General features: G+C 35.0%; 2 protein-coding genes and 1 long non-coding RNA gene across 8 annotated transcripts in view; 2 read left to right on the plus strand and 1 right to left on the minus strand.

The window, feature by feature from the left end:
• Window positions 1-6,226: 6,226 nt before the first annotated feature.
• Window positions 6,227-8,655, plus strand: LOC108133798 (uncharacterized). Of its 3 annotated transcripts, none has more exons than XM_017253871.3 (3): window positions 6,227-6,410; window positions 7,770-7,881; window positions 7,947-8,655. In XM_017253871.3, exon 3 carries the CDS (start codon window positions 7,971-7,973, stop codon window positions 8,514-8,516), a length of 546 nt encoding a protein of 181 aa, XP_017109360.1. In that variant the 5' UTR covers window positions 6,227-6,410; window positions 7,770-7,881; window positions 7,947-7,970; the 3' UTR covers window positions 8,517-8,655. The 3 variants fall into 3 exon arrangements, with proteins under 3 accessions (XP_017109360.1, XP_017109358.1, XP_043069681.1); XM_017253869.3 differs by lacking the exon at window positions 6,227-6,410 and adding an exon at window positions 7,594-7,690; XM_043213746.2 differs by lacking the exon at window positions 6,227-6,410 and having other exon boundaries at window positions 7,602-7,881.
• Window positions 8,656-8,898: 243 nt separating this feature from the next.
• LOC138925705 (uncharacterized) lies at window positions 8,899-25,365 on the minus strand. 3 transcript variants are annotated; one of them, XR_011441904.1, is made up of 5 exons: window positions 24,866-25,365; window positions 24,621-24,797; window positions 24,211-24,561; window positions 21,757-21,852; window positions 21,533-21,685 (listed from the first exon to the last, which is right to left on the minus strand). It is a non-coding gene; the product is annotated as an uncharacterized lncRNA (long non-coding RNA). The 3 variants fall into 3 exon arrangements; XR_011441905.1 differs by lacking the exons at window positions 21,533-21,685; window positions 21,757-21,852 and adding an exon at window positions 8,899-9,042; XR_011441903.1 differs by having other exon boundaries at window positions 21,533-21,852.
• Window positions 23,990-25,635, plus strand: part of Cht10 (Chitinase 10) — a 45,248-nt gene continuing 43,602 nt past the window's right edge. Inside the window, exon 1 of one of the 2 annotated variants that reach the window (XM_017233784.3) lies at window positions 23,990-24,073. The gene's annotated coding sequence lies outside the window, so the exon portion shown is untranslated. The remainder of the gene's footprint in view (window positions 24,074-25,635) is intronic. The other variant, XM_070276766.1, reaches the window with a different exon arrangement.

The raw sequence follows: 25,635 nt of genomic DNA on the forward strand, positions 1-25,635 counted from the left end.
TATATGGCAGCTATAGGATATAGTCGATCCTAATGAAATTTGGTAGGTTGGAGGTTGGAACTGGCCAAAAATAGAATCTGTATTCAGTTTCAGCTTTCTATCTTCAAAAACACGAAAGTTGGGTAATTTCCGATCGTTCAGTTATATGGCAGCTATAAGATATAGTCGGCCGATCCTTATGAAATTTGGCATATCGTAATGGTTTGCCAAAAATAGCTCTCGTGTCAAATTTGAACTCTCTAACTCTAAAAAAGTTATACATTTTCCGATCAATCAGTTATATGGCAGCTATAGGATATAGTCGGCCGATCCGGGCCGTTCCGACTTATATACTGCGTGCAAAGGAAAGAGGGGTGTGTGCAAAGTTTCAAGACGATAGCTTCAAAACTGAGAGACTAGTTCGCGTAGAAACGGACAGACAGACGGACAGACAGACGGACCGACGGACAGACGGACATGCTCATATCAACTCAGGAGGTGATCCTGATCAAAAATATATATACTTTATAGGGTCGGAGATGTCTCCTTCACTGCGTTGCACACTTTTGGACAAAATTATAATACCCTCTGCAAGGGTATAAAAATGTAAGTTTCTCCAGTAGTACGGAAAAGTGCAGAATGAGACTGACTGATTCAAAATTGAAGAAGCTACAAAACCTTATTACAAAATACGTCTTAAAATTTAAATTTCAAATTTAAATTAAATTAATTTAATTTTAAATTAAATTTCCGCCTTAATAGATACATTTTTTATAGAAGTCTGCAGCAAACATTCTAACCTTTGGTTCTTTTCTTTTCTTTCTTTTCTTTTGAGTTCTTTTGGAATGAGGAATGGTTTTTAAAATCATTTTATAGATTCGTTTATTTTCTTTTTTTTAGCAAAACGCTTTTGTTTGAAAGGTAAGTTATATTGTTAGTGTTTTTATTACGAATGTATGAATAATTTTTGTATACTTATGGTTTTAACCGTTATTATTTTTATCTTAGTATTTTTGCTTAGTTTTCTTGTGAGTTTTTTGGTTTTTTCAAAATTTAAATTTTTTATCATATTTTTTAGCGGCAAAGTTTGTTGGATAAATGTTTGTTAATAACTATTGAAAATATTTTTGAACTCCTATAAGTAAATTATGTTAAATAAATTATACAAAATAATACTGAATATTCCTGAAAAAAAATGACGTTTTATCGTACATTCTAAAATGCATTCGAAACAATTCAAATGCGATCTCGAACTCTAACTCATTCAATTTGGTTTTCATCGCCCGAATGTTGTGCGGGTGAAACCTACACAGTCGCACTCACTCATTCACTTATTTTCGTCTCAGCATTTAATCGCACTCAATTCATTTGTTATCTAATTTGTTATCACTTCGATTCTTGCCATTTTCTGCTAAAAGAAGAAAGCAGTTTCTGCTTTATTTGTTTCTTAATTTTATTATTCGTTTTCAATTCTGGGGATACATTAGATCCAGCATTTGCTACACGAGCTACACGTAGTAAAACCCAACTAGATCCATACTGAAATTAACATAATTAAAAGTTTAAGACAAATAAATATAAAACGGCAATATAAACTTTATTTAATAACTTATGATTATAATCGATAATTATATTTATTGATGTTAAGTTACCGAGCGCTTCCGGTAGCTGCAAATCCGTTTTTAAATTCCGTTTTTTAGAAAATAAAATGCGTTTGATTTTGATATGGGGTTTAATTTATTAGTATTTTTTTATTGGGATTTTTAATTTGACTTATTAGCCTTAATTTGATGACAAATAGGATTTGGAATACTTATACAACCTTGACGGTCTTAAAAATACCTAGAGGACCATTTAATAATAGAGTTATTTCATTTATTAGTTGTATAAGCCATTTACACCTTGAAACAAAACCATGTATTATGCTTCAACCAACTTTTTTTTTATGGTACTTAATGAAATCAAACAATTTTTAAACCTTTTAAAAAGATACCCATTGGTACTTCGACTGCAGGTTCCAGCCCAATCGGAATCTATATATCCTGTAAGAGTATAATTAAAATTTGTTTCTTGAAGCTTGAAGTTAACAGTTCCCTTCAAGTATCTACGAACTCTTTAAAGGCATTGTCATGGTATCCTATTGTTGTTATTTGTCAAGAATACTTATTGAAGTACTCAGGTGTGTGTATAAATCAGTGGTCGGCACGGCCCTATCTCGGGGGCATAGGAAATTTCTCTGCCCGAGCTCTGCCACACACACACAGTATAAATGCGAGAAACGTCATTCTAAAAGCCTACTTTCTGCTATTTGTTACTAACACTAATGCGGTAAAATCATATCAATGTATTGGGGTGCCGACCTCTGGTATAAATATACACGGGCATCACATAATTTTTTGATTGCACGGCTGTACAGTCTAACTTGCTTGGATCAAAGTCCCCTTAGGAGGGGAGTTACAATTACAGAATTAGACTCTTCCACATTACATTTTCTCATAAAATTTTTAATATATGTTGACTGACTATGGCAAATCAGTTCTTTAAATTTGTATTCCAATAAAGTGTCTCATTACACGAAAATCGGTCACTTAAAATTGTACATTTAAATATTTTTCGAAATATTTCTTTTTTCCAGAGTCTTTCTTAAGGCCTGTTTGGGAACGAGACACCCTTTTATTCAAATTTTTGTTTTTTGTTTTGCTTCTCTTTCTTTCGCTTAACTCTTATTAATGTGCAGATTTGCGTACACTTTGCATAATAGCGCACGATTTTTAGCTTTCAATTGTAACGTGACTGTATTCAGAATAACGCCACTTCATCTTAGTTAACTTAAGGGGTTATATACAGTTGTACCGCGCAAAAATATGGATTTTTATCGATTTTTTTTTGACACCATAGAAAATATTTATGAAAAATGTTTTACCGACGTTGTTTAGTACATGTTTCTGGGTACTTAATTAAATTTTTTCATAAAAAAATATTAAAAATCAAAAATGTTATAGCCGAATTCCTGGATCGTCTTTTTTCGATGGTGTCTTGCGGTGGGCAAGATTTCTCAAAAACGGTTCATCCGAAATCCAAAATTCAAAAAAGATTAGTTAGTATATTGTATTGTCTAGTCCGTAAACGAGGGATTATAAAAAATTTTGATTAAAAAAAAAATGGCGACGTTTCTAACAAAAAATGTACTTTTTCAACGTATAAGAGTTTCGTTTTTTGTGCTTTAAAAAAGGAGTTTTCAAAAAAATTCCTCGTTTACGAAATAGCTAATATCATAATAAATAAGTGGTCAAAATTTGGTGTTGATCGGATTAGTAGTTTTTTAGTAATCGTGTCCACCGCAAAGGTAATTTCCCAAAAAAAAGATTCTGAGATAATCGCGTTTAAAGTTTCAAGTTTGTTCAAGTTTTATATGCAGCTATAGTCGGTCGATCGTTATGCAATTTGGTAGGTCGGATTAACTGACTAAAAATATAATCTGTACTAAGTTTTCTTCAAAAACACAAAAGTTGGGTCATTTCCGATCGTTCAGTTATATGGCTGAGCTATAGGATATCCCGGCCGTTCCGAATTATATACTGCGTGCAAAGGAAAGAAGGGTGTGTGCAAAGTTTCAAGTCGATAGTTTTGAAACTGAGAGACTAGAAAATGAACTTTTTTATGTTTAGTGTTAAAGTCTAAGTCTATGGTATATGAAATCTCATGGTTATAGATCCTGAAACACAAGCACAGCAGCCGACCTAACGAATTACTTACGAAGTCAAATTGATCGAGTGGTATATTAAATATTACCGCGGTGAAGTTGTGGCGCGTGATTAAGATGGTAAATAATCAACATTGGGCCAGTTTGGTGCTCGGATATTAAAGTCACACAGCGTTGTACGTTATAAGAATATTTATTCTACAGGCAGATGAAACTGGATGATCCGAAGATTGGACAGTTAATGGTGATAAGCAGTAACAGAATGAACAGAGTGCGGCCCGACTACTCATTGCGAAGCAAATTCTCTCGATAAAAGAGAGGACGACTCGACCTAGCCTAGCCATTGCGGAGCTAAAATTCTCCACAAATGAGGGATTTACAAAAAATAATTATGAAAAAATTTTAGATGGCTCGGATAAGGAAATATTATAAAACACACATTGACACACTTAAATTTTGTTTTCAAGGTCGTTATTTTAATAAAATTTTAAATAAATATTATTTTATAATTTTATAATAATAATAATAATATGTTTTAAATATAATATTTTAATATTATTTAATATTAAAGTATTATTTAAAAAAATTGTGTAAAAATAAATAAAAAATTTTAACAAACTAAAAATTTTGTTTACTTTCAGTTAAGAAACAAGTCATCAATTGGCATTAAACACAAAAATTTTTTTCCATTATATACCCATCCCGGGGTGTAAAAATCAAAACACAAATTAAGATTTTACAGATTTTCATTTTTGGGGCGGGAGCGGGCGTGGCCAAATTGGGTTACAAATTTGATCTGCGTGGATGACATAGGAAGTCCAACATTCAAATCGGATAGTTCTATCTCTTTGAGCCTTCGATATCAACGTCCAAAATTATAACATAATTGTATGAGAATCGGTATATAAATGCCTAAAACTTGTATAAAAATCCGCCGATTTGGCTGAATTGAGCTTTCCAGATACATTTTTCCAGAAATAAATTATACCCCTGTGAACGGCAGTCCACGCTTTTTTCTATGTGCCTTTGATCTGAATCAAAGATTATAAAGTACATAGATGGGACATCAGGGCCCAAAACGGTCAACTTTTTTCTTCGAGCTTGTTGGTGAGGAGAGAAACGCACATGCATACGATTCTATTTTTAGAACTCTTTACATGTACCCGTCAACAAAAATGTGAACCTATGTGTGTATGTGTGACTGCTCGCACGACGGAGTAAAAATGTTTTGGCTTCCAAATTTCAATTTCAATTTCTCGTTTCTGTTTTCGATGCGCCGATGTTTTAGTTGATAGAACAAATAGTATTTTTGATCGCCGCAGATCGAGACAGGATGGTAGCGTAATGCATAGAGTAGTTGATCTATGTATAATTTTTTTGTGTTCAAATCCTTGTTAGGACTTCGAACTTTTTCTTTCTTTTATAATAATTTTTTATTTTTATTTTTCTTTAATTGTAGTATTTTTATTTAATTTTACAATTATAAAAATTTTTTAATCTTCATTATGTCCCGCTAATAACATGCTAATAAAATTTCAAGGAAGTCCTTCCGGCATTTTGTCATCCGACACGTCCGTCACTTAATTGTAACGGACTTAATTAATCACTTAACAATAATTGTAATAGAATGCAATTAAAAATAATAATAATAACGTAAAAATTAAAAGTAAAAAAAAAAAAAATAAAAAAAAATAAAAGTAAATATGTATAAAAAGAATCATAATACTAAAACTTTATCAAAATTGGAAAAACCGCCCGCTGGTGTAATCGAACCCAGGACCCCATGAATAAGGACCGCGCACTATCTATCTAGGCTACCCTCGAAGTTGATTTTATGATACTTAAAGTTGGTTTTAAAGTTAGCGCTAGAATCCATACCAAAAACAGAGCTGAAGAGGAAGGATAGTAGAAGATATTTCTGATCTCTTTGCTCTCACCCTGGTTCGATTTGAACGTTTCAAACTTTCATCGTTCCAAAGATGTTACGATCTAAAAATAGAATTCTCTCTTTCCCTCTCTCATCTGCCAGCCGTTTGTCATGGAACCCGCTCTCAAATGTTTTCAAATAATATTAATAGATTTAAAATTAAAAAAAAATGGACTTCCCGAGCCTGGTTTGAACTCATTTTACTTTGCACACCAGCCAAGCACTCTACCACTCGGCTATTCCTCATTCGTTGTCGCGCGAAAATTTTCTCAAACTTAACTAGTCGCGCAATGGAACCCGCTCGTTCCAGCGGGTTCCACTGCTGGAACCCGCCATAGAAAATTTTTCTTTGTATGAGATGTCCCATTTATGTACTGTATAATCTTTGTCTGAATGAATAAATTTTTTGGTGTAAATTTCATAGCGAAAGAAGTTTTAATGTCAGCGTTTTCTTGGAACATTCCAGTTTCATAGATGAAAAACCAAAACTTCGTTTTTTTGTGCCAGTTTCCACTGTTCCACATCAACGCTAGCTATTCGCCGCTAGTTTGAATGACATCCTTAGGCTAGAGTTACAAATAGGGCAGCACCTCTATTTGACAATATCGATACATCGATGCAACAAATTGGTTGGCCAATGACTATGTTCAACTTTTATACGAAGCAGTTTTATAAAAAAAACTTTTTTGAAGCTTAATCTAGTTTATTTAAAAACAAAAACCTTCAAATTTTAAAAGCTTTAAATTTTAAGCCTATTAGTCAGATTGGAAAACTTTTTTGACACCAAAAAAGTTTATTTTTGTGAGTATTGGCTTACAAATATATTTTAATCCCACAATGTTAAGTAAAAACTACTCAATAACGTTGATGTAATATCATTTTAAAGAATGTACAGACTTTGACATTAAAAAAAAAAATTTTGAATTTAAAATTATTTAAAAATTAAATTTGTTAATATTGGTTAAACACCCATTAAATTAAATAATTACTAAGGTTTACTAAATACGTATTAGTTAGTGCCTGAAATGTACAGGGGCCTCAATTTTAGAGCCTAACATAAATAAACATATATATAAATTAAATTTAATTGAATTAAATTATTTCTCGTATTATATTCCGATATAATTCCGATATATAATAGTATAAACTTTGGCTCCGCCCGTATTTCCCTTTACTAAAACCCTTCGTTTTGCTGCTTCGTCCACTGAAAAAGCATTTCTCTATTTAATGGCCGAGTCCTTCAGCTATCGCTAAACTCCCGTTCTCATCCCTAGTAAGCAACAAATATGGCAGCACCGCTAAAATTAATAATATGTATTGTACATACATACATGCATATGTGATAGGGTTGTCAAATATTTTTAAAAATATCGTATCGATGATATTTTTTTTATCAAAAAAATATGATGATAATATTTAAAATATCAATGGGAAATATCGATATATTTGATATTTTTTGAATAAATTGTTTTCCTGCACACTTAGGGGGTTCTCTTATCTGTTAAATCTCGAACTAAAAAGACAAGTTGCCTAAATAATTATTTAATTATATTTTTATACATTGTATAAACTTAACTTTTATTTTATGATATACCAAATTAATCCCAATGTTTTGAATTTAGGGATTTTAAGAATACCCTTTGCTTTATGTGTGTGTCCGTCATATAATTTCAGCTCCTTATTGTCGGAAAAAAATAAGAAGCTGAAATTATAATTCAGCTTGTCTCAAGCTACGTGGAAAAGCAACCCATTGGATGTATAGAAATCCCATAAAGCGATCCCATCCATAAAATCCCATATCCCACTGCTAAACTTGGTACAGAAGATCAATCCACGTTGCTTTGAAATTCAGTGACCAAGGAAATAATATCCAAAAATATCAAAAACAAACATCGATATTTCGATATTTAGGCAAAAAAAATATTACGATATAAATATATCATTATTAGAATAAAATATCGATATATTGATATTTTGATATATTATCAACAACCCTAATATGTGACTTACAAGAAGTCGCCCGTTCTACAGACACTCGAATAAGTTTGGCTTTCTGATTAAATTAAAATTCAAGAAACTGTGTAACTACTATACTATATGCCAAACTCCACTACAGCAGCCAACCCAACCCTAAAGTATTGTTTTTTTCCCCCAACCTAGTATCTATTAGAAACAAAATTTGTTTCATTTACAACTGGTAAACAACAACTAAAATAACTGTTAAACGTCGCCAGGGACAGGAATAATATCTTCTGCTCAATCTTAAAGTATTGTAAGTTTCAAAAGGTATAATTACTAACTATTGTGCTGAATGATTTTTGTTTAATATTATTCAAGGCACAAATTGGTTCATTTTTAATTATGGAGTCAACAACCGTAGTTTCCAACGCTCCAACAGCCGCCGCGAACACTAAGCGCAGCACCCAGCAGGGTCGGAAAAAGTCTGGACCTAAATTTGAATTATCAGAAGCACAAAAATCTGATATTAAGGAAGCTTTTGATTTGTTTGATAATGAGTGCTCCGGATTTATAGAGGTAAAGGAGCTGAAGGTCGCTATACGGGCACTAGGATTTGAGCCTAAAAAAGAGGAAATTAAGCGTATGATTGCTGAAATAGATAAGGATGGGAGTGGACGTCTAACCTTTAATGATTTCCTGCACTTAATGACCGTAAAAATGGCTGAAAAGGACACAAAAGAAGAGATTTTAAAAGCGTTTCGGTTATTTGATGACGACGAGACTGGAAAGATTTCATTTAAAAACCTTAAGCGGGTGGCACGCGAACTTGGTGAAACTTTGTCTGATGAGGAGTTGCGAGAAATGATTGACGAAGCTGACCTGGATAACGACGGCGAAGTAAACCAGGAAGAATTTTTGCGTATTATGAAAAAGACTAGTTTGTATTAAAAAATTTCGATTTCCGCATATGGATGTATTTATTTTGCGTTTGTAACGTTGTTGTTTTTGGCTTAGGTTTTTATTTATTATCCATTCCTAAGAAGACTATTGTTTAGCCTGTAATGAAATAAAATAAATATATGTTTAATTATTATGTTTTATTAAGCATTCAAAAGGGCTACAAATTAATAAACATGTTTTTGATTTTCAATACTCAATACCGGTGGAGTACAAGGGTACATTGTATTCGTGTGAATTTATGTTAAATAGAGAAGGTATCATCTACGAACCCATAAAGTATAAGTTAATTATATCCATTTGCCAGATTTATTTAAGACGCGCGTTACTGCGCGAATAAGAAGCGAGCTTAGCGAGGCAACGACAGTCACCGTTTATTTTTAAAATTCGATTAAATACGCAGGCATCATAAAATCTCCACGCATAATTTCACCTGCTCCATAAACTTTAGGCTCCCCTGAACCAAAGTCCATAATAATCTATGTTTGATTCCATCACTCACAGTTTCGCCTTACACCTAAAAAAAAGAAATTGACAAAAATTGTACCATATATTAAAATATGTAGACCGTGTAATTGCGTTGACCATCATTGTTTTCGGTACGTATCATTTTTAATACAATAATAAATAAAAATGGCATCTAGCCATAGTTTTGGAATACTCATCCAAAGTTGAAATCTCCGATTTTACATATGTCTATTCCGGCAGATGGTCAACCAGGACCGAAAAAAAATATTACTCGATTCTATTTTTGTATTTTCATAAATAAATGTGCAAATTTTCATAATCTATTGGATTCATAGCATATTTCAGCTTTTTTTAAAAAAAAAAAAAACCCCGAAAAGTGAAATTTTTTTTTTTTTTTTTTTTAAATTTAAGGACATTTTTATGTTTATTTATTTCTCAAGGAAAACATATGATGTGTTTGCTCTTTTTGTACTGAATCTCTTAATAACAATCTAATAAGACGAGAAAAATTCAAAGAGGGCGAAAAAATGTTCAATTACCTCTTAATTTGTATTTTGATTTTTAACTATGTTAAAATCAAATAAATATATGTGATTTTTAACTATGATTTTTAACTGTAATCGTAAGTTCGCAACCCAAAACATAATTTTATTGTAATTGCTTCGCATTAAGTGAAAGCAGGTGGAAGAACTCACCAAATGCTATCGGAAACAAAAAAAAAAAGTATCAAAAAATGTTTTTTTCTTTAATTTTTTGGCACTAATTGCGACGAACGTAGGTTTGCGACCACAGGAAATGCCCATATTTATTTTTATGCTTTAATTTTTCCCCAAACATTTTCTTATGGATGCATTTTTTTCTAATTGAAATAAGTAAATCTTACGGTGTTTTAATTTTGGATATATGGAAAGAACGAAATAGTTTTCTTAAATTTATTATTGTTCGTAAAACAATATTTTCTTAACAATTTTATTTAATGTCATGGCAATGTCGTCGTGCAATATTTGTGGGTGACGCCGACCTTTCATTATTTTCGAGAACAAGTGGCATCAGCTTGGCAACTTTGTTGTTGCTGGATAAGCGTGTTAACTTATATACATATATTTTTGATCAGCATTAATAGTCGAATCTTTAAACGGGTCTTTTCCTATAAATGCGTGGATCTCACAGGCGATTAGATATGGTATAGAGCTATGGGGTTTGGCATGAACTATTGTATACCCACGGAGTTCAATTTTGTTTCTAATTTTTTTTACGGAAAAAGTAAACAGCTGATCTCGGGGTGTAAAAAGAATTCATTTGATTTATTTTGACAGCCAAAACATGGAGCGAAAATTTAAAGAGAAATATTAGAGAGAGAGAAAGAGAACAGCTGTTCAGTATTACCCTTTTCCTTAATTTTTTTCGTCCCACTAGCTCGGTAGCCAAATAAAGAGCGATTTCGCTAGCACACGGGTGACAGCGAATTTTCGTCGTCGTTGTGTTGTTTGTTTGTAAACAAAAAAATAAGCAAAAATGAATTCAAGCCGATTGGATTTTGGTGTTTTCTTTATGTATTTCGCCGCTAAGGAGCTGATTAAGAAAAAGAAAACTGGGTCAAAATCAAAAAATTTCTTCTTCTTCCTTTTTTCACACCGTTTTTTTATATGGAGTTCGGCCGCTGTCACACATGTGACATCGGATTTTCGAATGTTTGAAAATTATGACTCTTGTCTAAAATGACCCCGAGGTATTTTCGTGTCGTGGTACCGAGCCTTGAAATTCCAGTGCAGATCTTGGGCCTTGTTGCAAATGTGACATAACCAAATTTGCTGCAGACTCATCTTCACCTTGGATAAAAGACCGTCGTGTCGTACCCGATCAAACGATTTCTTAATATTTATAAAGACAGCTTCAGAGTTTTCGCAAGCATCAACCCAACTGGCTAATCATCTAATAGTAGTGGAAAGGTGGCTGTCCGACTGGCGCATTAAAATAAACGAACAAAAGTGTAAACGTGAAAAGTGAAAGATTTTCACAAATTTAATAGCCTTGTCGATACATATGATTGGTCCGATCATGATACAATTATACAAGGTAGTCCATTCGGCTGACAAATTGTTCGGGTTTTGGTACCTTAATTTCAAACTGTCAAACTGAAAGGAGATTTCGTTTTGAAAACTTTAACCTTTAAGTGGACAAGCAAAAAAATGACTTTTTGCAGTTCTTGTCGCAAGCACATGCTAGGCGTAAAGTTTTTTTTTTTTTTTAGTTTTTTAAAACTTAAAATTTAAAACTGACATTGTTAAACGACGCTGAGCAGGTCGATATAAGTGTAAACATAAAAAAATTGTATTTAAAGATACGCATATACTTAAGAATTAAGATGATCTCTCTCTCTCTCTTTCTTTCAAGCGAACGGTCGTGTTTTTTTTGTGCGCACTGCGTTTTATTAAAAATATTGGTAAACCGGTGTTTACATACTTGTGAATTAAATCTTGTGAATCTTAACAATCTTAAAGCCTAAACCGTATCGCTTCGCGAGTGCTGTGGTATATTTGAAGTCGAATTAATAATTTGCCTAAATTCCATTCCAAGCATAGCTCAGCTCTGCTTCTTCCCCGGCTTATCTATATTTCTGCATTTCTCTTTTGCACTCTTTCAAAGCTCCCGCTTCGGCTTCTTGTTTGGCACAGTGGTTCAAGGTATTGTGTTTTTTAACTTTTTAAATATTAATTTTTGTTTTATTAAATAAAAAAAAAAAAATAAATAAATAAAATGGAATTTTAACTGGTCTGTGCCATTAAGTCTTGTAACAAGACAATTTCCACATCCCAGCCTAGCATCCATTGCTGGTTATGTGAAAACGTCGTGCACGCCAAGTGTGCCGGTTTCACTGCATCAGTTTCGGATGCCATTTCCCGTAGGTCTGGGATACATTATTGTTGTGAGAATTGTCGTGCTGTGCAAGGCGAAATGAGGTCGTTCATGAGACAGACCAAAAATGATCACTGGTTTTCGTAAAATCAATGAACAGCTCTGTGCGCTGGACACTTAGTTTAGTGGCCTTCAGCTGCTAAATGAGTCCCCTAAGCGTAAGAAATCCGCTGTTTCTGATCCGCCTCAGCCTGCTCAGCCGACATTAATGCAGCCGCTTATATCTCTGGCCACCCCAAGGGCTAGAACTGAGAAAAATTCGTCCGAATTTCTCAGGGATAATGAGCAATTGTCCGATATGTCCGCCATGGCATCCCTTCAAGTGATGCCACAGGTCCTAGGGAACGAAACCCCCATTAGAGTCACCCAAAAGGGTATTCCACAGTCCGGACCACCGGCACCGACTGATGCTGCAGTGCTCGTACCTGCGACACCAAAACCCTTACAGGTGATTCCTCCATCGAAACATATATTTGTTTCTCGGCTTGCCCCTGATACTTCAGAGATTGATATCTCGGCTTATATCAAAGCCAAAACAAAAGCCGATATAAAGGTGGAGGACATAACTAAATTTAAATATAATTATACACGGCGCACGTCTTCTTTCAAGATTCGTGTGCCCGCGCTGATGTTCAAGACGATTTGTTCTCCCAGTTTTTGGCCAGAGAATCTTTTCGTCCAAGAACATCAGCCTAGTTCCGTGAAGAAAAAAGTGGGAGTGAGACTTCCCAATATCGGAACCACTGACCAACCCTCCACCTCTTCTTTGGCTACTAACCCAAAAAACTAGTTTCCTCATTAACTCTTACCTATCAGAATACTAGGGGGCTACGTAGCAAACTCCCCAAGCTATATTCTGATAGTTCTTTCTTTGCATCCCATATAATAGCATTTACAGAAACTTGGTTAAATCCGGAGATCTTTAGCTCCGAAGTTTTTCCAAGTAAGTACACCACTTTTAGACGGGATCGATCTCAGCGAAGAGGAGGTGGAGTCCTCATTTCGGTAGACTCTACTCTTGCTTCTGAAGAGGTGAAATCCCATGAGTTTGGTGACATAGAATTTATTTGCGTTAAAATCACTATGTCCGTTAAAGCTTTATACATTACATGTTCATATGTACCTCCTACGTCTGAACCGCCTACATATTGGCAGCATTTGTCCGCTATTCGATACGTCTCTAATCTTATGACGGATCGTGACCAACTCGTAGCGGTGGGCGACTTTAATATCCCAGAATTAAAGTGGTCCAACGTCGATAACTCACCATCTTTGTCACTTATAACTTACCATGACTTCACCGCGGGCATGTTTGACATGTCCCTAGGTCAGATCAATCATGTTAGAAATTCGCTAGGTCGGCTTTTAGACTTGTGTTTTGTATCTGATCCTGATGGTACTGCTCTCCCCAGAGCTTTTCCCCTTTCATCCCCAGAGGATCCATATCACCCCACACTGGAGGTCTCAATCGAAACCACTCCTGGTATCGATCAGATGTCTCCGAGCATGGTAAATAAGATTCGCTGTTTCCGTAAAGCTGATTTTCAGAAACTTAATAGCCTTATTGATACATTTGACTGGTCTGATATTCTGGCGTGCACTGATCTTAATGTCACTTTAGAAAAATTTTATTTTACTTTAAATAAATTTTTTGACTCATGTGTGCCTTGGAAATATCCGTCCGCTTCAACAAATCCTCCTTGGTTTACAAGGTGCCTTACTAACTTAAAAAATAAAAAAAATAAGCTTTTACTTAAATATAAAAAAACCTGCAGTAGTGTTGATTTCTCAAGATACCTACTAGCTCGGTCGAATTTTACCGTGCATAACGCTGAATGTTATAGGAATTATATTGACCGCTGCCGGATACAATTTACTCAGGATCCAAAGCAGTTTTATAATTTTGTAAACACTAAGCGTAAACACGTATCTTTTTCACCCCTGCTTACGTTTGAAAATTCCTCTGCGACTTCTGATCAGGCCATTGCCGATCTATTCGCAGAATTTTTTCAAACAACTTATTCTCCTCCAAAATTGACTGATCAGCCTTACGCATATAACATTCAAGCAGCAAAACTTATTTTCTGTCCGTTTTTTTCTGAGAACAACTTATTATCTGGTCTTTTAAGGGTCAAACCCATTTATTCGCCAGGCTCCGATGGAGTACCAGGCTGTGTGCTAAAATACTGTGCCAGGGCTCTGTGCAAACCTCTACTTAGACTTTTCAACTTATGTTTGGAAACCTCGATTTTTCCCCTTAAGTGGAAGGAATCATTTATAATTCCCCTAAATAAAAAAAGGGAAAAAGTCTGAGGCTGCCAACTACAGAGGCATCTCTAAGTTGTCGGCAATTCCTAAGTTATTTGAAAAATTAATTACCCCTCATTTTACCTTTGCTTTTCGATTATCACTCCTTGTCAGCATGGCTTTATTAAGCGTCGCTCCACCACCACAAACTTATTGGAGTTGACATCCTTTGTCATAGATGGCTTTTGTAAGGGATATCAAACCGATGTAATTTACACAGACTTCAGCAAAGCATTTGATTCAGTTAATCACTCACTCTTGTTGAGTAAACTGAATATGCTGGGTTTTCCTAAAGACCTCTTAACGTGGATCTCCAGCTACCTAGATGGAAGGACACAAAGAGTTTTATTTAAAAACATTCAGTCCCGTCTGGTCCGTGCTACATCCGGCGTCCCTCAAGGAAGTCATCTTGGCCCGTTATTATTTACGCTTTTTATAAACGACTTGCCCCCTGCTTTAACGAACTCTCTAGTTCTTATGTATGCAGATGATGTAAAGCTTTGTCTTCAGTACAAATCCATCTCTGCCCAATGCAGTCTTCAGTCTGACCTTGATAACTTTCAAAAATGGTGTTTAGCTAATGATTTAATACTTAATGGATCAAAATGCAAACATATGTCTTTTTATCGTTCATGCCCTCTGCAAGCTACTTATTCTATTAATGGGATTGCCTTAGAAAAATTAACCTAGGTTAATGATCTCGGCATCCTATTAGACATCAAACTTAAATTTGCCGACCATATTTCCTTAATGGTTAATAAGGCTAAAGGAGTCCTTGGTTTTATCAAAAGGTGGTCAAAAGAATTTAATGACCCCTATATAACCAAAACACTATTCATTTCTTTGGTGCGTCCTATACTAGAGTACGGTTCATGTGTCTGGAGTCCCCAATATGGAGTACATCAGGACCGCATAGAATCCGTACAAAAGAATTTCCTAACTTTTTCACTTAGAGGTCTAAACTGGGATGCAAATCTTCAACTTCCATCTTATAGTAGTAGACTCTTACTCATAAACTTACCTAGCTTAACAAATCGTAGGACAATGCTCGGTGTAGTTTTTCTGCATAACCTTATTAACGGGGATGTAGATAGCCAGCATTTACTAACATGCTTAAATTTTAACATTAACATTTTAACATTAACATCATTAACATAATAGAAGGACTCGAAACTTTAGTCCTCTGTTCCTTAGCCGTTGTAGTTCGACATATGCACTGCATGACCCTTTTAGGGTATTATGTTCGAACTACAATGGTCTCTACTCTATTACATCTCTTTCCTGTCCCTCTAACTTAAAATATAGAATTTTAAATTTCCTTACTAACTCCTCTTAGCTTAATAATTAACAAATAACTTAATATATTCTAACAAATCGTTTCTTGAGCGCCCCTCGGTCGTCTGGGCCTCTAAGCTTTATGATGAATACAGGAATGCTAGCTGATGCTCTTATTGATGCACAAGCCATTTCCAAATTCTGAAAGACCGGTAAATATAAAAAAAAATAAAAAAAAAAGAACTTAAACAAGAGAATGGCTGTCCAAAAACAAAAACAAAGAATAATGTCAAACTCAAAACTTACTAAAATAAAATTATAAACACTACTCGGTCTGCTACTACCAAAGATTATAAAGTACATACATGGGACATCAGGGCCCAAAACGGTCAACTTTTTGCGTCGAGCTTGTTGGTGAGGGGGGAACGCACATGCATACGATTCTATTTTTAGAACTCTTTACATGTATCCGTCAACAAAAATGTGAACCTATGTGTGTATGTGTGAATGCTCGCACGACGGAGTAAAAATGTTTTGGCTTCCAAATTTCAATTTCAATTTCGCGTTTCTGTTTTCGATGCGCCGATGTGGTAGTTGGTGGAACAAATTGTATTTTTGATCAATGCAGATCAAGACAGGATGGTAGCGTAATGCGTAGAGTAGTTACTCTATGTGCAATTTTTCTGTTTTCAAATCCTCGTTAGGACTTTGAACATTTTCTTTCTTTTATAATTATTATTATTTTTTTTTCTTTAATTGTAATATTTTTCTTTAATTTTACAATTGTAAAATTGTTTAATTCTTCATTATGTCCCGCTAATAAAATGCTAATAAAATTTCAAGGGAGTCCTTCCGGTATTTCGTCATCCGACACGTCCGTCACTTATTTTTACAACTGTAGTAGAATGCATTTAATAAAAAAAAATAATAAAAAAATAAAAGTAAATCTAAAAATAATCATAAAACTAAAACTTGATCAAAATTGAAACAACCGCCCGCTAATGAAATCAAACCCAGGACCCCATGAATAAGGACCACGCATTATCCATCTAGGCTACCTTCGAAGTTGATTTTATGATACTTAAAATTGGTGTTAAAGGAGGCGCTAGAATCTATAGCAAAAACAGAGCTGACGAGTAAGGATAGTAAAAGATATTTCTGATCTCTTTACTCTTACATTGGTTCCATTACAACGTTTCAAACTTTCATCGTTCCAAAGATGTTACGATCTAAAAATATAATTCTCTCTCTCCCTATCTCATCTGCCAGCCGTTTGTCGTGGAACCCGCTCTCAAATGTTTTCATTATTACAGCGGGTTCCACGACGGAAAAAATTAAAACATTTGAGAGCGGGTTCCACGACGCGGCCTGCCAAAATGCCGTAGAACCCGCACTTATAGACATTTTTACAGCGGGTTCCACTACGAACTGAGGCGATGTTAAGATGATTTTATAATTTTGTATTTTTTTTTATTGGATTATAAATTTAGGAAAACACATTAAAATAATAAAACAATAATATAAATAGATTTAAAATTTAAAAAAAAATTGACTTCCCGAGCCAGGTTTGAACTCGTTTTACTTTGTACACCAGCCAAGCACTCTACCACTGGGCTATTCCTCATTCTTTGCCGCGCGAAAAATTTCTCAAACTTAACTTGTCGCGCAATGGAACCCGCTCGTTCCAGCGGGTTCCACTGCTGGAACCCGCCATAGAAAATTTTTCTTTGTATGAGATGTCCCATCTATGTACTGTATAATCTTTGCTACTACTAAACACACTAGCTTGGTCAAATTTTACCGTGCATAACGCTGAATGTTACAGGAGTTATATTTGCCGCTTCCGGATACAATTTACCCAGGATCCGAAGCAGTTTTATAACTTTGTAAACACTAAGCGTAAACATGTATCTTTACCTCTTTGCTTCAGTTTGAAAATTCCTCTGCAACCTCTTATCAGGCCATTGGCGATCGCAGAATTTTTTTAAACAACTTGTTCTCCGCCTAAGACGACAGATCAGCCCGAAGTTTTGGTTATCCTGATGCTCCTGGTAGGATTGCCATGTTGTAATTTATATTATGTAGTCCAGTTGTTTTTACTAAGGAGGAGACGTTAGCCTGGTCCGATCAATCTTTATTGAATGAATTCTTTGCTTTTTTGCTGTGCACTGTGAAGCAGTGAGCAGTCCTTTTGCATAAATTTTGTTGGGGCTTATTATGTACAGCAACGGAAAAGTTGCTGGCTAGCTGAGAGAGTTATGCGCGCACATATGTATACACAGCGACTGTCAAGCGTGGAAACGCTGACTTAGCTATTTGGGCGGTCGGTTATCAAGTGCAGATCGCACATAGCGCTGCGACAAAGTCGCTTGTTATGTATGATTTCTGTTGGCATGCAGCCTTATGTATACATATGTATATCAGTTAGCCGTATAAGAAAGGCGAGACCCAAAATTACATTCTGGACTTCTCCAAGGCAGCAGCTATATGGGCTCCAGGCAGAAAATCCGAAAGCTCACTATGTGGCGAAGGTTTCATCCTGGCTAAAGTGCGAGAGCTCTGGCTCTACAGCTGCTACCTGCCCCCGCGCCTAACACTGCAGCAGTTTACCCACACCCTAGACGAGATAGCCCAGGACGCGAGGTACAGATCCCAGGTGGTGATCGCAGGCGATTTCAACGCCTGGGCGGAGGAATGGCGCTCATCAGCCCCAAAGCCAGAGGTCGCACTGCTGAACACCGACTTCCAAAACACGTTTAGCAGGGTGGGGTACGGTTCAATCGTGGACCTTACCTTCTGCAGCAACGGACTGTTTCGGAGGACAATGTGGTCCCTCAGTGATGACTAGTGGTTTACAGCAGTGGGGGGCAAAACGCACACATGTTTAAAATTTGAGTGTTTACGTAGCGGCAAGCAAATAAATACCCAGCAAGCAAAATTAGGAGGGCTCAAAATTATGAGTATAAAAGAAAGAACTTTTAAGAGTGTTTTCTGAGTAGGCACAAAAATAAGAGCCTTTTCTGAGCAAATTTGAGTTCTCTCCGGATATTCGGAGAAACGGTAAAAAAGTACAAAATAAAAAGCTCGCTTAAAGTAACGGTGCTTTTCTGCTTTGCTTTACTTTTCTTTTCGGTGAAATTTTCTCAAATTCATTCGTTTCGGACATTGGGAGCAGTAAGTTGGACATGTTTAAGCAATTAAAAATAAGTAATTTCTTATTTGGTTAAACCTGTGAAGTGTATAATTTAAAGACGAAATGAGTGTTAATAGACCAAGCCGGTCGGAGGGCAAAAAAATAATTAATGCCCTGAAGGCAAAGAATCGACGCTGTGCGGAGCCTCTGCCATCAGATGCCATCAATGAACCCCTAATGGATTCAGGACATGTTTTGGAGGAAAATTTTATTGAAAATGATAGTAGTGATAGTAGTGACCTCTTCGGGATAAGTTGTCTAATTGGAATTGTTTGAACAACTGGTAAGAATAACTAAAAATGCTCTGTAGTTTTCAATAAAGTGCAGTCTTTTTATACCCTTGCAGAGGGTATTATAATTTTGGTCAAAAGTGTGCCACGCAGTGAAGGAGACATCTCCGACCCTATAAAGTATACATATATATTCTTGATCAGGATCACCTCCTGAGTTGATTTGAGCCTGTCCGTCTGTCTGTCTGTTTCTACGCGAACTAGTCTCTCAGTTTTAAAGCTATCGTCTTGAAACTTTGCACACACCCCTCTTTCCTTTGCACGCAGTATATTAAGTCGGAATGGCCCGGATCGGCCGACTATATCCTATAGCTGGAATATAACTGAACGATCGAAAATTACCCACCTTTCGTGTTTTTGAAGTTAGAAAGCTGAAACTTAGTACAGATTCTATATTGATCAGTTGATCCAACCTACCAAATTTCATTAGGATCGGCCGACTATATCCTATAGCTGCCATATAACTGAACGATCGGAAATGGTTTTTGGTAGAAATACTAACTTTGGTATTGTTAAAGATAGAAGTTTGGACTTGTTTTTAATTTTGGTTTATAATAAATTGGGTTATATTATCATATTATCATATTATATTTTTGGTCAGTTTATCTGATCTATCAAATTTCTTTGGTGTTTTAGAAGATAGAAGCTTGGGTCTTTGTTTTAGATATTTTATTGTAATTCATTGGTTTTATTATGATATTCTCATAAGGATCGACCAACTTTATCCGATGTTTGCGATATATATCTGGTTTTAGCTGCAAGGGTATATCAACTTCGGCTCCGCCCGAAGTTAGCTTTGCTTTCTTGTTTGTACTAAATTCGTTTCAAGCCAAAGCTTATAAAAATCGCCGAAATATAATGGTTTGCTTTGCAATTTTTCAGTGGCTATAAAAATAGGTTCTAGTGCCACCAACAGCAAGTTAATTTCCTCCCAATTTGATTCCGTTAACTGCAATGTTTCACTTAGGTTTTCTTTTGAAAACTCCTTATATACGCATACGTTTTTCAACATAGTGTACGTTGAGATCCACCTTGTTGGCACATCCAGTAGAGGTTGGGGATGTATCCATAATTTTAAAATAGTATTGTAATTTTTAAGTGTAATGTTATGCATTTTATTTGTTTACCTATAAGTCGGAGTTCGCAATGTTTTTATTATGGATCGTGCGATGCCGACAAGGAATCTCCGACTCCTCTCTTTTAGCAGGTCATGAACAGCTAATTGCATGGAATGGGCGGCACATCTAATCGAATGTATAGAGTGAACGCGAATATCTTTAATAAGGTCGTCATCGTCAAACTCGTCACAAAATTCAGAATTCAATTCTTTGTTCATGAAGTCGATCGCTTTAATGACATTCTTGCCATTGTCTGAAGTGACAGTGTAGACTTGCTCCTTTTTTATTAAAAACTCGTTCAGCACATTTTCAATTTTCATGCTTCATGGAGCGCAATCACTCCAAGCGTCTTTACTTCAATGCGGTTGACCTGTTGACCCACACTAGAAATATAACTAAATAAATTGAATTATTAAGGAATCCTTGATTATGTCCTTTAAGGACATTCGATACATCATTTGAAAGGTACTGCGCCACAGATCATTAAAATTTTTTAATGTTTTTTTAATAGTCCACTCGGTTCAGAAGTTATTCGCATTCAATTTTTATTTTCAATTTTTATAATAAAAATTGAATTGTAACACTTATTTTCAATTTTTTTAATAAAAATTGAATCATAATTTTTATTTTTATTTTTTTTATAAAAATTGAAAAATAATTCTTATTTTTAATTATTATTATAAAAATTGAAAATAAGAGTTATACTTCAATTTTAGCTATATAAATTGAAATAAAAGTTTATTGTGTTTCTGGATTCAGCGTTAAAAAATGGTATATGTGTCCTTTTCCCACTCCCCACAAAGGCTTTTTTGTCGTTCAATTTTTTTGAACTCATAAGTTTTATTTGCAGTCCCTGTAAAATTATTCCAAATGTTTCAATTAAGTGTCTGGAATGATCCTTTTTAGTGGCGATTTAGGTGCTTAAAAATGATACTTTTATGAGGATTATCTGTACTTGATCGGAAGGGTGAAAGCACTTATTTCTGTGTTTCTATTTTCTAGTTTCTATTTTCCTCTTAAAGAGCGACCGTTTTCAAGGAAAAGTACGCTCTTTCCAGACTCTTATTTGGGAACTTTATGATACAAAATGCTCATAAAAAACTATCGGAAAACTGTCAGAAAACGCCCAAATTGCTGGGTAAGAGCAGAGCATTCACTGAGCGAAAAAAAGTAATTTTTTTTTTGATTTTTCGTTAATTCAAAAGCTGGAATGGGCACTAAAATAATGTATTTTATTTTAAAGAAAACTTTGCTAGTAACAGTTCTTTAACAAATGAAAAACTACGCTTCCCTATCTATATTTTTTATGGAAAAAACCCAATTTCTTAGAATATTTTTCGCAGTGGAAACATTTTGATTTTTGCTGTTTTTGCTGTCAAAATGGAAGAAAATGAGAGAGCTTCTAAAAAAATAATATAATATACTGACTCACACTGTCAGTGTGCCGGCAGCGCTGCGGCAGCATTTCCTATCCTATGCACGCGTGCTATGGAAAATGAGAGTTTGCCCATCCACTGATTTAGATCGAACGCTTACATTTTTTTCCTGTATATAGTAGTTTCCTCGCGCACACTAAGGCATGCGGTTCGTCACCTACGTGGATTGCCGTTCACAGTAATTAGCTAATAGCTAGCTCGAGGTCAGTTCGCCAGTTCATCACTTACGGAGACTGCAGTCCACAGTGATCAGTAATGAATACATTGTCGTAGCTTAGTTTTTTCTTCGGTGGTGGCAGTTATTGGCGTCATTGCTACTTTTTCCTAAATATTAAAAAAAACGGTTTAATTTTAATTTTTAATTTGCTATTACCTTGTCACTGCCTATTGAAAGCAAGGATTCGTAGATAGCTGTGACAGTATCTATCATGTGACGCAGTGACGAAACGGACGGACCCTGCATTGAGGGAATATCTAATAGGCGTGAAATACAATCAAAAACAAGAAAGGAAAGCTAACTTCGGGCGGAGCCGAAGTTTATATACCCTTGCAGTTAAAACCGGATATATATCGCAAACATCGGATATAGTTGGCCGATCCTTATGAACACATCATAATAAAACCAATTAATTAAAATAAAAAATCTAAAACAAGTCCCAAGCTTCTATCTTCAAAAATAAGAAAGTTGATATTTCTACCAAATATCAATATATAGTTGGCCGATCCTAATGAAATTTCCTAGGTCGGATTAACTGACCAAAAATATAATCTGTACCAAATTTCTATCTTCAAAAACACGAAAGTTGGGTCATTTCCGATCGTTCAGTTATATGGCAGCTATAAGATATAGTCGGCCGATCCTTATGAAATTTGGCATGTCGTGTTATTTTGCCAAATAGCTCTCATGTGAAATTTGAACTCTCTAACTCTAAAAACACCGAAGTTATACCATTTCCGATCAATCAGTTATATGGCAGCTATAGGATATAGTCGGCCGATCCCGGCTGTTCCGACTTATATACTGCGTGCAAAGGAAAGAAGGGTGTGTGCAAAGTTTCAAGACGATAGCTTCAAAACTGAGAGACTAGTTCGCGTAGAAACGGACAGACAGACGGACAGACGGACAGACGGACAGACGGACATGCTCATATCAACTCAGGAGGTGATCCTGATCAAGAATATATATACTTTATAGGGTCGGAGATGTCTCCTTCACTGCGTTGCACACTTTTGGACAAAATTATAATACCCTCTGCAAGGGTATAACAAGAAAGGAAAGCTAACTTTGGGCGGAGCCGAAGTTGATATACCCTTGCAGTTAAAACCGGATATATATCGCAATCATCGGATATAGAATATCATAATAAAACCAATTAATTACAATAAAATATCTAAAACAAAGACCCAAGCTTCTATCTTCTAAAATACCAAAGAAATTCGATAGGTGAGATAAACTGACCAAAAATATAATCTGTACAAAGTTCCAACTTTCTATCTTTAAAAACACGAAAATTGCGTCATTTCCAATTGTTCAGTTATATGGCAGCTATAGGATATAGTGGGCCGATTCTTTTTAAATTTGGTAGGTCGTATTATTGTGCACTTTTTTTTGCACTCATGCAAAATCCGAACGCTCTAACTCTAAAAACACCAAAGTTATACCATTTCCGGTCAATCTGTTATATGGCAGCTATTGGATATAGTCGGCGGATCCCGGCCGTTCCGACTTATATACTGCGTGCAAAGGAAAGAGGGGTGTGTGCCCCCTCAGTTCCAAGTCGAGTTTCAAGTCGATAGCTTTAAAACTGAGAGACTACTTCGCGAAGAAACATACAGACAGACGGACATGCTTATATCAACTCAGGAGGTGATCCTGATCAAGAATTTATGTACTTTATAATGTTGGAGATGTCTCCTTCACTGTGTTGCACACTTTTGATCAAAATTATAATACCCTCTGCAAGGGTATAATAAGCCAAAAAAACACTTTTGGGCGTGTATGTACATATGTGTTCGTGTAGTGCGTAGTAGTTAATGCTTGTAATTAGACTTATGCTCAATATCTTTTTGAATGTACATATGTACATAAATACAAGTCAATGTATCCTTTTTTGACATTTTTTCTATTATTCTGCCTTTTTTTCTTTTCGTCCTGATCATGAATTAAGAGAATTCATTAAAAAAATTAAAATCGTCAGAAAAAAAATAATAATAGTTAAAAAAATTGAATAATTGTATCTTAAATATTTAAAATAAAATATAATACAAATTGTTTACAGATTATAACTTAAGAGTTGAAAGCTTAAGATTCTAACAGGTAGCATTCGACTGAACTTGATTGGTTCTCTTTTTGAAAAAAATGTCTTTCCTCGTTCTTAAACACTTCACAAAATATTTTTTGTATGTATATATACATATAAGCGTTTGATTCGAGTATAAGTAGTAGCATCCTCAGTTTGTGGCCAACAGTTCGGTTTCCAACGAGCGTGCGTAGAGTCCGCCCGCAACAGCGCTAATCAAATATTTTTCAAGGAGCTGAGTGAGTGTGAGTAAAATAATGAGGTTTAAACGCCTAAGTTCTAGAATTGTGTTGCAGGGTAAAATCACAGAACAGATTTTGAATACACATTAATCAATGGGGTTTGGTGTGTGATCGTGAAACGAATAAATAATGCAGCTTACCTGAATGTACACCAAACAATGGAAGTTAACGATTTTATTAAATTAAAAAGTCCACACAAGTCTCAGCTACAAGTGATCAACCTCGAAGACTTGCATATTTATGTATATCACCTGGTCCGATAAATCTAAAGCAAATAGCGCTTTTCTTAACGTGGGAGGAAAGTTTTAAAACCGGACGCACATATTGAGGACCCGAGAGATAGCTGAGTTCTTAGCGTTCAATGAACTCCTACTAGCTTCGAGAACCCGACCAGTTTCGTTAACCCTTCCATGTTGAATATTTCAACACTTGTTCAACAGCTTTAATCACAATTTGCTTATGACTACTTTTGACGCTTACTTTTTTATTACCTTTGAAAATATACATCTTATTTATAATATAAACATAAATACTAAAAGAAAGGTTATACCTTTTTAGCTAAGTTATATTTCAAATTAATGTTCATCAGACCATATATAGGTATATGTCTTTTCAGGCCTCTTTGAAATATTTTAAAAGGGTATTCGGTATTCCTTCCATTCTTTTTAGTTTTCATAATATTTGCGATGTTACGTATTCTTTCTTTTTTGGACAATGACCGGGAAGACTGAAAAATAAAAACCAGTTATCATCAGTATACTCTTAACCCAATTTGAAGAATATTTGCATATTTGCCTTCTAGAGAGTTGGTACACAAATATTCTGATTTTTTACTGATTAACTGATAAAACTCTGATTTATTAAACTGATTGTGCAACCTACGACTGAAATTTAATTTGAACTATGTTTACATTATGTTTATAATATGGGAAGTAATATATATCGCACATGCATCGCACAAAAAAATGTGTGTACCTATATTTCAAATTTGTATTGTTTTGGAGTATTTCAAATTTATATTGTATTTGAATAATTTCCTATAGAGCTTTTCAAAAACAGGTCAGGTTGACCTGACCTTGCTATCAGGAGACACTCTAATATTTGGGTCTGAAAGTAATATTTAAAAGTGTTCACAGCTATTTGAGGATTCTCTTTTCTTATTTGAATTTCTAACTTGAAATAAGATTGATTGCCTTTCAGTTCTTTTAATCGAACGGATTTAATTAGTCACAAAATAGAAAAAAAATTTAAAAATCAACAGTTTGGTTGGAGTTTACAAGTTGGCAGGCGTTTTATAATGAATGTCATTGTTTTTGGCTTGGGAAAGATAACTTGTTTTTGGGACTGAGTTTTAAATGTCAAAGAACTTGATTTATTTTATTTTCTCCAAAAATAACTCTCATACATATTAAGTGTTTAAAAAAAGGTAAGTTTACACGGGCCGACAGCATTCCCTTTTCTCTATATCCCTTGGTGTCCCCTGAAAAAAAGTCCAAAACAAACATACATAGATTGTGTTTCCAACCGAATATATATTGCAAACATCGAATGTAGTGGGCCGATCC

The sequence above is a fragment of the Drosophila bipectinata genome, chromosome 2L (assembly GCF_030179905.1).
Source record: "Drosophila bipectinata strain 14024-0381.07 chromosome 2L, DbipHiC1v2, whole genome shotgun sequence".
Lineage (NCBI taxonomy): Eukaryota > Metazoa > Arthropoda > Insecta > Diptera > Drosophilidae > Drosophila > Drosophila bipectinata.

Excerpts from the sequence above, each read along its gene's own strand:
- LOC108133798 (XM_017253871.3), top strand. The coding sequence starts at position 7,971 with ATGGAGTCAACAACCGTAGTTTCCAACGCTCCAACAGCCGCCGCGAAC.